Here is an 18,360-nt window from a genome sequence, read left to right as displayed (position 1 = left end):
CATGTTTCATTGTCCCATTTTTTGGCCATTGTCCCAAATTTGTCCCATTTCAGGACCTGAATCAAGTGAGTTTGATAACGGAGACATGCAAAATGTGCAGTGTTGGTGAGGCTCCAGGAACAAATGGGAACCATTGGTTTAAAGCATGTTTGGACCAACTTAAAGCTGATCTACCTTAGCCGGCCTGCAAAATCAACCATTACTATTACTTTTGCTTATGCTTAAAGTAGTTTTTGTTCAAATCCCTAACCTTTCCCTAAAGTAATAAAGAGAAGTTCACTCAAAAATTAAAGTTCTGTCATCATTTACTCAACCTCATGCCATTCCAAACCTTTTACATTCTTCAGTGGCACACAAAAGAAGATATTCTGAAGAGTGTTTCAAGTGTTTTTGTCCATACAATGAACACCATTACCCCAAAACAACATAGGACCCCAATGACTTTCATTGTATGGACAAAAGAGACATTTTTCCAAACATCATCTTTTGACTAATTTCACACCTAACCATCTGTCATTTTTATAAACCTCACATTTTAATAGTACTGGTACTGTACCAGTCACTTCCATGGCAACAAGTGTAAATAAATGAAAAGTCATTGGGGTTAGAAAGAGTGGTAGTACTTGAGTAATACTGTGGAAAAGGTGAAGGCGTTCAGTAAAACTAAATCAAACTTGTCATCACTCAAGTCCTGGTGTTAAGACGTGTCCTGTATTTATGACCCAGCCCTGGTGAAAATCAACACTTGTCGTAATCCAGCCATTTGGCCCAAAAATATCAGAGAGAGGTCTATCTCTCAAAACAATCTGAAAATTCTATATTTCTCACTAAAATGTTTATTGGAAGCGGAGACAGACTGTTTCATCAATGTCCCTTTGTTGCTTAACTTGCCGTAAGCGTTGAACTATAGAGCAGCCTGCCAGTTCCGTGATAACAACTCAAAATAGAAATGTGGGCTGTCAATGCCTCCATTGAATTAAACACAATGGCAAAACTCTGAGAGCATGGCTATTCTTTGTGCGATGCTTTTAAGAAATGAATCACCATGGTTCCCAGGCATCAACCACAAACACACACGTACAAAGCAAATCATAAGGAACATAGAGAGCATTTGTTGTGTTACAAAAAAAAAATTCACAACTTTCCAGGTTCAACATCTGTCATTATTGAAAAAACATTAGCGTCAGCTGCAGCTTCTGAATTGGCTATAAGGTTAAGAAAACAAATTAATTACTAATTACGCAATGTGAGAGGAACAAGCCTACGCGGGATCAATTTAGCCCTCTTCTATCAGAGTCTAGAGTTCTAGGAGGGCAGACGTTGAAAAGTGCAGGTCTGTGATAACTAGATGAGTGGAAACAATCCAGGCTTCACTCTAAAGGCTGTCTGTGAGTCAGCTTAGTGAAGGTTACAGTCAGGCCTGTCTTGTATAATCTCCTCTCATAATAGAATGTATAAGGAAAAACAACACAATGCATGTAAAAAAAAAATTTCATGAGAAGATTAAATAAAATGCTAGTATGCAATAAATAATAAGTTAACTTTTTTTAAAAAAAAACAATAATTCTTTATTATTCATTTAATATAATTATTTAAATTATATTTTTACATTTTAAAAATGTAAAATTTAGGAAAATATGAATGGCAAAAAAGCAAGATATTATTTGTATTCTGTTGAAGTGGAGTTTAAAGAGTTTTGCTTGATAAAGCACTCAGTTTTGAGCATGACATAGATAATGTAACCAATCCAAAGTTGCATGTTCTTCGAGACAGATGGGAAAAGTTTTAGGATAGGCTATAACCCATTAATGGCATATATAAAATATAATATAAAATTCAGATTATTTCTAGGAAGTTGGTGATGGCTTCTAAGTATAGTTCTCTTCACTTAATTGGTACTACACTGTGGATTTGACCATCCAGAGAAAACTCCAAACCATTCAACTCTATGTGTCACAAGAACTGGTAAAACCTGCTCTTGTCATGACCAATTCTTCCTAAACACAAATGATAACTCTGGATCACTACATAAACACATGCTGGTTTTCAGTGTTGGCAACTTTTTTTAAGCAATGTTGCTTGGGCACTTTCCCATTGAGAATGGGTAACACATATCTATCTGGATACTTTAGATCGGTCGTAGGCCCTGTGTCTCACCTGGTTGCCCATTGACGGCAACATTGCTCAAAAAGTTGCCCCGTGTATCATCAACCTTAGTGTTATTAAAGTCCACATAGCAGTACAAAATACGTTTTTGCGACAAATGCCAGCATTAAATATTTCTTACCAGCCATATTTACTGTATTTTTAATTTATTTAATAATTATTTAATTTATTTTAATTAGAGATGCACCAATATTGAAATTCTGGCAGACAGCGATAACCTGATTTAACACTTTGACGTTAAGACCAATAAATGTGTGATTTTTTTATTTTTTATTAATTAAGTTACAATTTTGTATAAAAAGGCCCTCAATTAAAAGCAATAATCTCTATAAGTAAAATTAGCCAGCACATCAATGTGGCGGCATTATGTTAATATTTCTACATAGTGACGTAGATATGTGGGGGCGTGTTAGAACGAGCCGCTTTAGGGGGGCGTGGCAGAGTCTTAACTTTGATAAAGAATATCTCTTTGGTTTTGAGACTTTAGTCTTTGGAGCTTCAGGGATCTTATCTATGCACAATCAGCTTGTAACACTCCACAGAGAAAGGAAAACTTGAAAATGACCCCTTTATTAAAAATTTACTCTGAAATAAGTGCTAGACAATGGCAAAAATAATTTGAAAGTATTCAATATACTTAGTATGTAAATATTTAATATCAGTCAATTAAAAAAAATAAATTTAAATCAATCAATCAGTCAATCGATAAAATCACCAATATGGTACCAATACATTGGGCATCATAAATATTTTTACATAATATCATACAATAATATAAACTACACCTGCTGCTGAAAAAATAATAATAACCAGCAGATGACGTGAAAACAGTGATTTTCATTTCATTTTAGTATGCAATATTCTCTATATTTGTTGCTAAATGGATTTCTGGAAAAGAAAACAATCACCGATATTTTCTAGATAAACTTCTGATGGTAAATTTTCCACATAAACGTTTCCATTTTACAGTTTGTAATGCTTAGTTTTGACGCGCTTTGATAGCTGCCTCACTTATTCCGCTCCAAATCACCATCTCTCTCTAGAAATGCACGATTTACGTTACACATTCACATTAAGGCACAAATGGAACAGACTACTGGCTCACAGATTTCTGAGAATAGTGCTCTTGAATGTTTGTTTGGGAAAAGGCTGAGACTTCAGCACAGTAAAAGCTCTTGTTCTCATGAAAATAGCCCAACCACTGTTAGGAACCTTGGGGACATGGTGAAATGACAGACAAGATACAGTGCATTGACATGCCCCCCTCGGGTTAAAACATGGGGTCAAGTAGCACGACTAAAACATGCACCGACAGAGTTTGTACGCAGAATTGCTAAATGGGAAGTTATAGTGAATATATGATGCTGCTGCTGGTTTATGTATGTTCTCTAAAGTGAAGGATGCACAGAATCAGCACTCCAGAATGAAAGTTCTTGTACAGTGGAGACATAATTATAGCCTTTTCCAAGAAATGCTGTTTTGACGTCCAAACCAAATTCTTTAGAATCTTGAAAGATGGCCTTTCATATCTGAATGGGCATTTGTTGGTCACATTAAGCAAAATTATGCACTAAATTTAATGCTGAAAATTGTACAGTGAAGAGAGTTGTGAAAAAATACTTGACAAGCTTGTTGGAGCCATGATGCATTGAGCTGTGGTGTTCATTTTGGGTAAGGTTCGAGTCTGGCTTGCAACATGCCCTGGATCCCATCCCTATCCTCTCTCTCCAAAATTTCCTGTGTCCTCTGGACTACATTTCAGTCTAATAAAGTGGCAAACTCCTCCTAAAAGCTCCATATTGTGTTTCAGCCTTCATTCAGAAAAAGACGTTGCTACTGGAATATTTCTGTACATAATCAGCATACTGTGAATACACAAAGACATGCACGTTCTTTACCAGCTCATACCATTTATTACAATGTACTTTCTGACAGTAATTTAATCATCGCATTTATTCTCAACCAAAAATCAAAAGTCAGACAACAGAACATCTCTCCTCAACAAGCTGGTGTTTGAGTATCATTCATATATACAGCAAAATCAAGAGTTCTGATTGAGTAACTTGTAGATCTGTGCTGGCTTGAACTGTTTGCCTGAGACTCTATGGATTACTAGCTTCATAAGACCTCAATATATCGTCAGAAGCCACACGTATTAATTCTGTGCTGCCTGATATGCTTTTTTGACTCTTAAAGTGACTGTAGCCATTGACTTGCATTTTATGAATCACCAAGGGCGACAGTTTCAGCTAAAAATCTTCTTTACTGTTCTAATGAAGAAAAAAAAGCACTGAGTGTTTGAGAGCGCTTCAGAGGCACAGTTTTTTTCAGTTGAGATGCTTTGGTTGCTATTATACAGAATGTCTGTGGAAGTAATGTGGCAGACGCATCATGAATGAAATTTTTTTTTAACCATTACTTTCCATATCAGTATTGTGGTAGTCCGTGGATCCCATCTGGTACAGACATTAATACTACATGAGAAGCAATATTAACTTCTCCTCTATTGTTGTTCAGTAGGATATGGTGTCGTTGTGGCATTTGTCCCGCCCCTTCTTCACTGTGATTGGATGACAGTGACAAGTGCTGCGTTTTCCTCAGATTTGAACACTTTTTTAATTCTCTGCGCCAAGTGCAGTGCTTAGCATGAAATAGACACTTTGAGCCTTGTCATGCTGCTGGTGTTTTTACATATGCAGCACTCCTATTGAAAACAACTGAATAACAGGCCTAATACCTACTTAAGGTTAGAGGTTGAAAAATCATTTGGATGAATAATTCATTGAGATACAGGTTCAAAACTTCTGATCCAACCAAACAAAAGCACTGATAATGCATTACAAGATGCATTAGAGTCAATTCATTGCTTCGCCTTATGTGATCTAATGGTGCACTGAAATGGAGGGTGGGAACTGTACGCCAACCTTAGTGATGAGTGTACGGTACTCCTCCACCAGATGGTCATTGTTATGACATCCGGCCAGTAGCTGCCACACCTCCCCTCTCAAGGCCTCTGGAACACCATTGCGCACCAGCGCCGGGAGCTGTTTGGGTCGCACGGCCAGGTTCAGATGCCTGATGAAACATTACAATACCAACAGGGACTCATGGTTACAAATGAATTACAGCACTGCAATTTAAAGGGATAGTTCAATAAAAATGAAAATTACCCATGATTTACTCACCCTCAAGCCATTCTAGGTATGACTTTCTTCTTTCCGACAAATACAATCGGAGTTATATTAAAAAATGTCCTGGCTCTTCCAAGCTTTATAATGGCAGTGAATGGGGGTTGAGATTTTGAAGCCCAAAAAAGTTCATCCATCCATCATAAAAAGTGCCCCACATGCCTCCGGGGGGCTAATAAAGGCTTTCTGAAGTAAAGCGATGCGTTTGTGTGGTTCTTGCGAGACTAGCATATTCTCACCATAGCTTACGCTACACCTACGCCATCTGCTGGAACGTCACTCTCTCGTGAGCACGCGTACGACAGTTAGCAGAAGCTAGAGATTGCGTTTTATAACATTTTAAATATGGATATTTTTCTTACACAAACGCATTGATTCGCTTCGGAAGGCCTTTATTAACTTCCCGGAGCCGTGTAGAGTACTTTTTATGATGGCTGGATGAACTTTTTTGGGATTCAAAAGCTCAACACCCATTCACTGCCATTATAAAGCTTGAAAGAGCCAGGACATTTTTTTTACATGACTCCGATTGTATTTGTCTGAAAGAAGCAAGTCATATACACTTAGGATGGCTTGAGGGTGAGAAAATCATGAGGTAATTTTCATTTCTGGGTGAATTATCCCTTTAAGACCATGTTGAGTCTGCACTGCGAAACAATGAGGACATTTTTTCATTTGTTGTGAATCTGTAACTTAATTTTAACACAAAATAAATGTGATTTGTATGCTTTCCACCTTTTGTAACAGGTGCACCACAATCACCGTTCTGCGAAATTTCACAAGTGAAATCCAGTGATTTGACATTTCTCATGAGGGCGAAAGATTTCCCTGAGCAGATTTTGCTATGAGTTCAAGTTAGTCGCGTTGACCAACAGAAGGCTGCTTGGATTAAATTGACTTTAAATTGAGCTGTGCTTCATAGAAGGCTACAATATTGACAATGGACCTTTTTGCCTGTGTGTGCCCGTTCCTTTAAACGTTTTTCATAAATATGGCCAAAAACACTGCAGACTGGCAATATACAAACAACAAGAAGTGTCAAGAACTGCAAAACTGAATGCTCACATAGAATTAATGAGTAGGTCTATCTGTAAAAAAAAAAACATAAACCCGATTATAAAACTCTGCTGAAGACAAAAGAAGATATTTTGAAAAAAATGTCAAATGTTTTTGTCCATTTATTACAGATACTGGGGTCCACTATAGTTTTGTGTGTCTGTATAGTTGTGCGTGTCTGTCGTTTTTATTAATATATTCATTTTATTTTGGTTTTAGTTTTAGTTATTTTAGTACATCAAGTTAAAGTAAATAAAAATGTGAAATTTGAAAAAATTTGAAATGGAGAAATGTTGCCTTGGCAACTAGCTGAAATAAAACATTGTTATTACATTTTATTTTATTTCACATTTATTTTATTAAGTAACCATTATTATTTTTAATTTTTTTTAAAGTAATGGTTTGAATTTATTTTCAGTTTTAGTTTACTACAATAATAATCATATGGGCAAGCCCCTCCTCGAGACAATATACACTGTATGCATTAGTGATTCTCAGCCTGCACCACAGACAAAAGTGACTTTCGTGTGTGTGATTTATTCCATAGGACCTTTTACTAAAGGAGAGGCTTATATAAGACACTCTTAACCTACTAGAAGCATAATCTCTGAATGCGGTCGGCACGTTTATCAGCATTTATTTGTATTTGTTTATGGAACGTCTTAAATGTCACTTGTGCCCATTTTCCTTCCTGATTAAAAAGAAAGTGCATAATTCCACTGTGTTGTAATATTCACAAACCGTTTCCCTCAGGGATATTTACCACTGATATTATCCTGCCAATCACTCAAATCAGACAAACTCAGTTGAGATTATTACTGCAAACGGTTTCCTCCAATAAGAAGAACTTTGCTCAGTGCACACTTATTTTACCATTTGCTATTCATCAAAAATACAGAGATTTTATTCACAAACGCCATGTGTGTGAATCGATTTATAGAAATGTTGTGCATTTAAATAACTTGAACTTTCGGACAAGGATTGTCAGATTTGATGATCCCCTTGTGAGGGAGCCCGCTCCAAATAAATAAAGCCATCTGTAGATTTTCATGCATAGGGTTGGTAAGATATGTTTAAAATAAGTCATTTACATTCATCAAAAATACAGTAAATACAGTATTACAATTGTGAAATAATATTACAATTTAAAATAACAGTTTTTTATGTGAATATATTGTAAGACGTAATTTATTCCTGTGATCAAAGCTGAATTTTCAGCATCATTACTCCAGTCTTCAGAGTCACGTGATCTTTCAGAAATCAGTCTAATATTCTGATTTGCCGCTCAAGAAACATTTATTACTCTTATCAATGTTGAAAACCGTTGTCCTGCTTCATAATTTTGTGGATAACATCCTACATTTTTTTCAGGATTCTTTCATGAATAGAAAAGATCAGCATTTATTTGAAATAGAAATATTTTGCAACATTAAAAATGTCTTTACTGTCACTTTTGATTAATTAAATGCATTTTTGCTGGGGGGAAAAAAAGTCTTACTGACCCCAAACTTTTGAATGTAGTTATTTCAACAATTACATTTTTTTTAATAGTCACTGTCAATTAAAGTCGAAGTAAACATTATAATTTTATTTGGAAAAATTTACTTTTATTTATATAATATTAATCTATTCAGAGGACAACATATATTTTTCTATACACTAACATAAACTTTAAGAAAAATGTTTTCAATTAAAAAATATAATTTATATATTAATATATATTCAATTATTAAATTTATATAAATATTACCAAATAATGAAAATATAAAAATAAAAAAAATGGTTTCAAGGCAGATTCATTCAGTAATATTTTAAATATATAATTTAAGCATTTTTTGTAATATATAGGCTGCTTTATGATGTAACTTCCTGTTTATAGTAGCTCAAATCATTTGAAAAAAAAAAACAAAAAAAGAGAGAGAGTGAGTTTATTTTTTTCTTTCTCTCTAAATGGTTAATTCACATATTCAGTAATGATTCATGGTATCAATTAATACTATTTGTGTTGGTGTCTATTTTCAATTTATGGCAAAACTACGAATACATAAAATGTAATAACATATTTAATAACATCACTTTTCTGGTTAAAACCCTGCGCCTTCATTTCCACTTGTTTTCAAAGCACTCACCATTTAGACAGTAAATCTCCCCAAGTTTCCAGAATTTTTTCACCGCACTCCTTAGACACGTCTCCAGATCCACTCAATAACGGCTCGTCATTGTCTGGAAGGATAGTGAGAGCGAAAGAGAGAAAGAATGAGAGAGATGTTACCAGCTTCAAAGGTTCAGTAAAATCTCCTATTCTACATAATATCTCAAAAATCTCCACATAGTTGTGCTAAAACACATGAATTCCTGGAGGACCTTAAAAGAACCACTTCTGAAGTCATGTACATGGTGATATCAAAGAGAGCTGAGGGCCGCTCACCTTCCTCCTCATCATCCTCAGGAGGTGAGGGCACCATAGAGCCATGAGAGCCAGACGACAGGATGCCGGGGCTCGCTGTGGTCTTCCTCCTCTCTCTCTCGGTCTCGCTCTCTAAACTCACCACTTCATACAGCGTGTCTGAGTTGCTCTTCCTCTCCTTGTTCTCCATCTGAGAGCAGAGTGAAGGTACTGTGAAATACCGAGCTACATACTTTGAATGTGAATGCTGTCTCAAAAGCGAAAATGTGACATTGTGGCCAAAACATCAGGATTTTTAGGGACAGACGTTTGGTTCTCTAGAAAATGAGTCGGTTGAAAAGTGAGGCCCTGCACTGAGCTCGTCCTCACCGGTCTGAGTTTGAGATAGAAGGTCTCGGTGTAACTGCGTTTGCTGAAGGGCCAGAAGAGCCTCTCGTTGGGTGAGCACACCCGAACCCGCGTCTCCAGCAGGAAGCGCACAGGCTCCTCCACCTCCGTGATCACCAGGTCCACCGCCGTCGTCATGTACATGAACTTATCTGTGTCACACAGGTTAAAGAGCAGCAGACGTTCATAGAGGTCATCAAAACATACTCATATTAGTGGAGTTAATGCTTCATGTCATTCACAATCATTTCTTGATTTCCAAGTTTGGCTAAGAAAAAGAAGAATTATTAAATAAAGATAGATTTTATTTGTATTGTACACCATATATCGGACCTCGAGCAAAGTACCTCAAACACCAGGGGAAAAATGTAAAGTAATTAATATTACTGTTGTTGTTGTTGTTGTTATTATTATTATTACAAAATTATAATAATAACTAGTTTATTTGTAAAGCACCTTTAATACATCAAATCCACATCAAAGTACTTCGAAAATCAGGGAAACTCTTCAAAAATGTATACACAATAATAATAAAAATAAGAGTTTTTACATAAATTCATTCAATTCATCCTTTCATACATAAAATCCAGCTAAAAAAGCACTTCAAACATTAGGAAAATACTCATTGTTAAAAATATTCTTCTTCTTATTAATATTATTAATGTTGTTGTTATAATAACAAATTATAAAATTGTAATAAAATGATAATTATTAAGTATTAAAATTCATTATAATTATTATTATTAAATAAGTAAGGGATAATGCATGGCTAGCCTTCCAGTTAAATATTGCGCTGCAAACATCATAAACAGCTTTAAGTTGTCAATGCTGGCAAATAACCATTGTATAAATGGGATAATGCACGGCTAGCTGTGCATTAACCGATTTTAATGCACGACGTGGAAGCCAAGAACCACCCAACGTGAAGCGAAGCCTCCGTGAAGTGCATTAAAATCTGCGATATCAGACCTCTCTACTCTCACTGTGTGTGTGTGTGTGTGTGTGTGTGCATCAATTAAAGCAGAGCATTGATATAGAGCGGTGATGAAACTGACTTGGAACTGCCTGTGCATTAAACTGTTTTAATGCATATCTGCCAGCCAATCAGAATCCAGTATTCAGACAGACCATGGTATAATTTAATAATAATAATAATAATAACACCTTTGGTAATTCAAATATTTTTATTATTATTAAATAAAAATGCATTTTATTTGTATGTAAAGTTTGGAAAATCTGAATGTTTAGAGCCTGTCTAATATCAGTTGGAAGAATGTTCCAGATCTTTTAAGCACAACGGCTAAATGCAGCTTCTCCAGATCTCTCATGGTGTAAATAACAATATTCCAGAAAATCAGCATCAGAAGACCTTAGACGATGATTTGGAACACAGCATGTGTCTGGTTCTGTACCTTTGGGCGTCTCCTCATTCACGGCCTGAAACTGAGGAGTGTTGGGATTCCAGCTCCCTGTGATGATGTAAGACTTCCCATCAGAACTCTTGCCCATTGATTCCTAACAGATGGGCGGAGGGCAGATGAGGAGAGCCAAGAGAAAGAGAGGATAAAACAAAACTAAAGTCAAACATAATCTTTGGGGCTTTGATTCACTCATGGTAAATTAAGCAACGGGGGACAGTCCCGGTCAAAATCCGAACTGCTGATAGTTGGCATTGTCTGCAGAACTAACTGGATGAAGGACAACACTTCCAGACTCATGACAACATCATCACATGGGCCAAGCAAAAGTGCTTTCAGAACTGTGTGTTAATATGAATGTTACACAGTTTAGTTTTGTAGCTACAGGCACATTTTACCTTTTAAAAAAGCATTTTGTTTTCTGTTTGTCCTTTTGTTGCATCCTTGCTTGACACTAACGGCAGATTTCCCAGTCACTGGCCACAGAAAGAGATGCAAATTTCCACAGAAATGGATTGATAAAAATTCTACAAATACAGAATTTTGCAGACTTTCCTTAAAATCAGTGAAGGATATGCAAGGAAAAGTCTACAGATTAAGTCAGAGCCTTGAACTTGATACACTATTATGGTTGCAGACATTTTGCTGCTTTCAACAAAAATTTGTACACGTTAGAAAATATTTCAACATGACATTTTTTAAATGTTAAATAACTATCATTTCTTTGTAATTTCCTCTATCAGCTAAAATATAGCTGTGAAAATATCACAGTGAAAACCCGTTAATTGGTTAACTGTGTTAACTATTAGTTACTGAAGCATAGAACAATGTGTGTCGTTTTGCTGTAAAATATTGTTAAATGTATGTTTTTTGCAAAAACTATATAATTTATGGTATTATTTAACGGTGAAAAACAGTAAAAGAACATTCCAAAAAGTCCCAAAATATGACTACATTTTATTAAAAAAAATGTTTTATGACTAATGTAAATTAAAACGTTATTTAGTTAAAGGGGTCATATGATGCTATGTTAAAGATAATTATTTTGTGTATTTGGTATAACAGAATATGTTGACATGCTTTAATTTTCAAAAAACACATTATTTTTCAAATACTGTACATTATTGTAGGTCCTCTATGCCCCGCCTCTCTCAAACACTTAGTTTTCAACAAAGCCCCTCCTTCCGACAAGCGCAGTCTGCTCTGATTGGCCAGCTGACCCAGTGCATTGTGATTGGCTGAACACCGCAAGCACTCGTCAGAAATGTAACGCCCCTTACCATAATCGCGAGCGTCAGCTTTCAAAGTAAATATCAAGACAGTTAATAATGTTGTTAGTTTTACCATCAGTTCAAGCCCGAAAGGGCAACAGAGTCGCGTGACAGACACAGTGATGATGCAGTACACAAGCCGCGGTTAAGACAGCTGACGTGCTATGATTTCTGACAGACAGTTCACTCTGCTGTGATGTGACCCTGTTCCCCTCACACACACACACACACACACACACGACACGTTACTCTGCCCAAAACTCCGCATTTGAACAGTCAAATAGCAAATACTTAAACTGATAACAAAACATACTTACAGTCGCTGATTCTGAAGCGCCAGATTGTCATAGCAAAGTCGGAATTGACACTTTTTTATTTTTTTAGAAATAGCCTTTGTGCACAGCCAGCCTTGTACTCTTCTAAGTCCATAAAATGCATTGCACAAAATCGAACATCTGGGTTGTGCTGTTCTGTTGTAATTTGTACATAAATCTGTTCCAATGATTCCTAATTGCATCTACTTCCGGAAGGCCAAATAAAGTGCTTTTGCTTTCGCACTGAATCACACAGCGTCTCCCTGACATGCTGCATCAACACGACTGCTGTTCCTGAAACCACGCCTTCTTTCTTTGCGTGCACATTTGGGCGGCATTATGCTAATATTTCCACAGAGAGATGTAGACATGTGGGGGCGTGTTAGAACGAGCCGTTTTAGGTAGACGTGGTTGACTCTTAACTTTTATAAAGAATATCTCTTTGGATTTGAGACTTTAGTGTTTGCAACTTTACAGATCTTCTTTATGCACCAAGAGCTCGTAACACACCAAAGAGAGGGAAAAATTGAAATTGTATCAGACGACCCCTTTAATTTTTACGTTTTATTTTTAGTTTGATACCTTGACAGTCTTTTGACTTTATATAGTAGATTTTGCTAGATTTTTGGTAGTTTTAAAACATACAGGCACCAACATGCCTGAGAAACTGTCACAGTATTTTCACAGTGAATTTCTGGCTGCTGGTTTTTACTGTAAATTTAACTATATCTTTTTTACAGAGTGGTGTTAGAAAGTTTTTGAACCCCTTTCTAGATTTCTGCATATATTTGATCTCCATTGTGATCAGATTTTCATTCAAATCTGGGATACTATAAAAGCATTATAAAGAAATTCATTTTATAAAGTAATTTGCTTTATAAACGAATTGATTGATCGAGTAAAAGTAAGGGTACTGGAGAGGGATGGATAAGTGGAGTTAATCCAAAACTAGAGATGCAGCTATGTTACACCACCTACCAGGTCGAGCAGGTGCATATCACTGTTCTTCACGTTCTTGCCCGGGCTCAAAAGCAAACCAAAACACCTGAAACACAAACATTTTCCTGACTGGATCAGAACCACACATACGGAACTCCACATATCAGCTGTTACACTGCATATTCGCACACCCAATCTGCGGGTGCGGAGCCTGAGAACACATCCATAAACAGAAAAGCACAGCTGTGCATTCAGGCAGGGTTGGCTTCAGTTCAACACAACATCAGTCAGCACAGAGAAAAACCATCCTACATGTTCTCATGGCCCGAAAGGAACACTTAAGCACAAAAAACACATAATTCAGCGCATGTTTATCATTAATGAATGAATTATTGGTTGTTAAAGGAGACGCGAGGTTCTTCTGGATGTCACTGCGGAAAGAACATACCTCTCGATGGCCAGCTCTTTGTTGGATGTCTGCTGGACGTAGATCACAATCTTTTTGACCATGCCTGGCCGCAGTTTGAAGCTCTGTCTGTCCTTGTCTTTTGATACGGCACTGTTGGTCACAAAGAAAGTTTTCAAATGCTTGCTTGGGTGAATCGCACATGTCCAGATTTTTACCTTGAAATTAAAAGATTTAGTTCTTATTTTGATGACAATTAAGCATATTTTCCCCCCTAAATTATTATTACCGCAATGTGTCTCCAACTTTTACAGCTTCTTATTAGATGCTCATTACTGTAGTAAACATTTTTTTAGTATTAAATAACCAGAAATTGAAAGTAAAAGCTTGGAGTAAATCAACAATTCAAAGCGAAATTGTTTACCGTCAAGTAAATTTTTTGTTGGTGTTTAAAATTGTGAGTGTGACATTGTGGTCAAAAGGTGATTTATGTGTTTATTAGCATTGTAAATAATATTATGAAATGTTACAATATTATGTAATATTACAAAATTTGATGACTCATTAGTCAAATAACACACTACTGTTCAAATGTTTGAGGCTGGTAAGAAAAAAAAAGAAAAAAGTCTCTTCTGCTCACCAAAGCTACATTTATTTGACCAAAAATACAGTAAAAAATAGTAATATTGTGAAATATTTTAACAGTTTTCTATTTGAATATACAGTCAAACCAAACATTATTCAGACACCAGATATAATTTTTGATATTTTTTTTATTAGTGGGTGCAGGACACTATAGAGTCGTTCGTTGTAGTTTTTGAAAAGTGATTTCTGTTAAATAAAATATATGGACTTTGAGCTTTGTAACTTTGCAGATCTTTTTTATGCTCAAACAGCAACATTACAGACTAACTAAAGTTGAAAAAGTGAAAAAGCTTAATAGGACCCCTTTAAGTAAGTGAGGATACTCTGAGTTCTTGTCATATTTTATTACCATTTTCTAAACTACAGCGAATAAACTGTGAGAATGTGTGAAATGTTGAAGGTGTCTGAATAAATTATGCTTTGACTGTATTTTAAGATGTTTTTATTGCTGTGATGCAAAGCTGAATTTTCAGCATCATTACTCCAGTCTTCAGTGTCACATGATCCTTCAGAAATCATACTGCGCATAAAACATTTCTGATTATCATCTATGCTGAAAACAGTTGTGCTGCTTTATATTTTTGTGGAAACAAAATATATGCACATTTATGCTATATATAAAAGGCTTTTTTTTTTTAAAGGAGCAAAAAAAAAGCTAAGACTAAAACAAAATCTGTCAAAATTAATGCGCATCTCTTGCATCCAAATGGAGCGAAAGGGCCTTTCAAGGTAATTTTGTCATTTTTTCCTGTTGTTTTTATCCAAAGTGACTTACAGTCCATTTATAACAGGGACAGTCTCTCTGGAGCATCAAGCTCAGGCTGATGGAGACAGTGCGGTTATTTTGGGCGCTTTAGCCCTTTCCTTAAATACTTTTCTGTCTTTTTCTGTGCAGCATTAAAAACCCAGTATAAACACACTGCATATAGGCCGCTAAAAGATTTACAAATAGCTCTAATTATTATTTAACTGTAATTTTATAATTATAATTTTAATAACATACATTTAATTAATCAATAAAATAATATTAATAATGACATTAAAATCAATATTAAAATATAATAGGGAGCTGTGGTGTTGTTCTTTATGTCAGTGCTGGTTAAATTGAACAATGCTTTTTTTTACAGTTGCATGTCAACAAGTCAACAAAGCATATGTTTCCTTTGAAGTGAGATCTTTACATTGCTTTACATTGCAGGTCTGTGTTAACAGAGCCCTGTGTAGAGTGGAGGAATTAGACGAAGATGTAAGGGATGATAAATGACAGGAAGCATGTGTCAACACTTCTGATAAAGAGAACAAGACGAAGGAAGAGGTGGAGGAACTGCAGATTTTGCTATTTTTATCATTTCCCTCATAAAACCGGGCAGATGACTTCCTCAGGCTGGATACCAGAAAAAACACCTAATTGAGTTATTCAGTTAGAGACGAGACCTCTAGGGTTAAACGCTGATATGAGTGGGAGAACTGAATCAACTTCAATGGAAGGAGAGAAGCAAAGTGATTCACCTAATTTTTTTTACAGTTGCATGTCAACAAGTCAACAAAGCATATGTTTCCTTTGAAATGAGATCTTTACATTGCAGGTCTGTGTTAACAGAGCCCTGTGTAGAGTGGAGGAATTAGACGAAGATGTAAGGGATGATAAATGACAGGAAGCATGTGTCAACACTTCTGATAAAGAGAACAAGACGAAGGAAGAGGTGGAGGAACTGCAGATTTTGCTATTTTTATCATTTCCCTCATAAAACCGGGCAGATGACTTCCTCAGGCTGGATACCAGAAAAAACACCTAATTGAGTTATTCAGTTAGAGACGAGACCTCTGGGGTTAAACGCTGATATGTGTGGAAGAACTGAATCAACTTCAATGGAAGGAGAGAAGCAAAGTGATTCACCTAAATGTGCCCTTCCCATCATCCTCTTTGATCTCCAGGCTGACGGTGAAGGTGAAGACGTCGCTGTCTGGCGTAAGGGGCGGAGCCTTGGCTGCGAGCGGTGCTTTATTGGCTGATCGGCGGAAAGCTGTGGCAAAGCTGTAGAGTATTCGGCTGACCTGCAAAGATGAACACACACACACACACACACACACACACACATATCTCAGTGACTGGAGTCAAAACAGTCTCCAGTGACACAGGCTGTGTTACAGTGACTCACTGTCGGACTGTTCTCAGGTTATCAACACACTCATTAGCACACACACACACAGAAATGCACCTGACAGCTGCATCCCTGCTGTTTTAATATTCTACTCCACACACAATTGGTAAGTTTCAGGATGGTTGACTGGCCGACCAACAATCAACTAGTCATTTAGTGTGCTAACAGAGTCAGTAGTACGGTAAAACTCTAAAAAGTTTCATCTTTTAAATGCATCACTGCCACGACACTCAAGTATGTGTGTACATATTCTATTTATTGGCTTAAAAATAACTTAACAGCTATAAACACTTGAATGCACATAATTTTGAATGCACATAAGCGGTTTTGCGCCAGTTTGTATTTGAGTTTTACTTATGATGGCTTTGATCGTTTTGTTTTTTTCAATAAAAGTTTATAGATAGGTAGCCTATTTACTTGTAGAATGTTACATCACTGAAGGCTGTGCTTAGTTATTACTTTTATATACATTTATTTGTTTTATCGCCATCAGTCAGAAAGCAAAGTTGTTTCATTTATATATATATACACACATATGTACACACACACACACACATATATATACTGTATATATAAATGGATCATTTTTAGAGCATCATTTTTTAGAGCTAAATTTCACTGCACAGCTGAACTTGTCACACATTGTGGAAGCAAACAGTTGATTTGTGAGCATTTCTGATATCATAGGACAAATAGTAACAACAAGTGCCCCCTCTTCAGACTAAGCCAGGAAACTGCAATTCTATCAGCAAGAAAAAAAATTACACGATACAAATCAATAAAGAGTCTCATGAAGAACAGGTCCGTATCATATTTGACCACAAAATCAAAAGAAAAGAAAAACAATAAATGAAGATTTTTAACGTTATGCTTCTCATTGCAAAGTACACTGTCCCCCAGAAATCTCATTAAGAAAAATAATTTCAGCATAATTAGCATAATACTAAACTCATCTTATCCTAATGCATTCCTTTTCCGTTTTTTTATTTATTTTTAAATACAGTACAACAAATACTATCAGAATATATATTGACAACTGCATTTTATAATATACTTATCAAATTATTATTTTTTTTTCACAATATTGAAAAAAAATGGAAAACTAGCTTAACTGTCATGAAAATAATGTCACAATGCAAAGAAATCTTAATGGTCCCAAAACAGGATTCATTTTCACATACACACACACGGTATGCAATATATATAATATATATTTTGTGTTGTATTTTTCTTTTAATTTTTTTTTTTTTTTTAGACATCTGGGTAAAATATAACCTGGATATTTCTTGACGGTCTTTGTAAAAATCACCCAAAAATTCACAAATATCATTCCACAAACTCTTTAAACCAATGCATGTGTGCAGTTATTTGTCTCACCGCCTCCTGGATCTCACAGCGGAAGACGTGGATGCGGAAGATCTCAGTGTTGTAGTGGCTCTCGGTAAAGGCGAAGCAGTCGCTCTCCGGCGTGCCGTCGTGGCCGCGAACACAGAAGAGGATCTTGTAAATGGGGTAGTTGGCAATCTCAGTGCTGGTCTGAGGATCCAACAGCCTGATGGGACATTCAAGTGCAAGATGATTTGATGGATTACATCTTGCGCTGTTTGAACCAACAATTTTCCAGTTTCCATCATTTCTTGTCTTTGTTACTTCTGTCGCTAGCTTCCTAACGTACCTGACGGTGCCCTCTGAGACTCCGGGCACAGAGAGGGTGACATCCAGGGGCATCTGGCACTGGCTGCGGAGGATGCTGACCATACGCAGAGCCTCCACCTCACTGCGCGGGGCGTTCACTGACGCACAGCCTAAATACGTCAGCTTACTGAACACCACGCTGTCTTCATCTGGGACAGGGGTACCCGGACTCAAGTCAGAGGGCTCATCTAGAAGCAGTGATGGGAGAAGAGACTCAAAATTTAATTTCTACATATAGAGTATCTGTCAATGTTTTACACACGCTTGACTTGGGGGGGGGGGGGGGGGGGCTTTTTGTATGTCGTC

At 36.4% G+C, this 18,360-nt stretch overlaps 1 protein-coding gene across 1 annotated transcript in view; it reads right to left on the bottom strand.

Annotated features, from left to right (window-relative positions):
- LOC107595568 (rab GTPase-activating protein 1-like) overlaps positions 1 to 18,360 on the bottom strand; it is a 117,286-nt gene that overhangs the window by 61,435 nt on the left and 37,491 nt on the right. The window contains exons 3-12 of the mRNA XM_016286002.1: positions 18,035 to 18,242; positions 17,737 to 17,911; positions 16,095 to 16,252; positions 13,595 to 13,705; positions 13,186 to 13,252; positions 10,617 to 10,719; positions 9,187 to 9,356; positions 8,839 to 9,007; positions 8,540 to 8,633; positions 5,091 to 5,241 (exon numbers count right to left, since the gene is read on the bottom strand). Of these exons, the coding sequence (XP_016141488.1) occupies positions 5,091 to 5,241; positions 8,540 to 8,633; positions 8,839 to 9,007; positions 9,187 to 9,356; positions 10,617 to 10,719; positions 13,186 to 13,252; positions 13,595 to 13,705; positions 16,095 to 16,252; positions 17,737 to 17,911; positions 18,035 to 18,242 (1,406 nt within the window). The remainder of the gene's footprint in view (positions 1 to 5,090; positions 5,242 to 8,539; positions 8,634 to 8,838; positions 9,008 to 9,186; positions 9,357 to 10,616; positions 10,720 to 13,185; positions 13,253 to 13,594; positions 13,706 to 16,094; positions 16,253 to 17,736; positions 17,912 to 18,034; positions 18,243 to 18,360) is intronic.

Source organism: Sinocyclocheilus grahami, unplaced genomic scaffold (genome assembly GCF_001515645.1).
Source record: "Sinocyclocheilus grahami isolate Dianchi unplaced genomic scaffold, SAMN03320097.WGS_v1.1 scaffold204.1, whole genome shotgun sequence".
NCBI classification, from domain to species: domain Eukaryota; kingdom Metazoa; phylum Chordata; class Actinopteri; order Cypriniformes; family Cyprinidae; genus Sinocyclocheilus; species Sinocyclocheilus grahami.
This window is presented reverse-complemented; position numbering and strand designations above follow the sequence as displayed.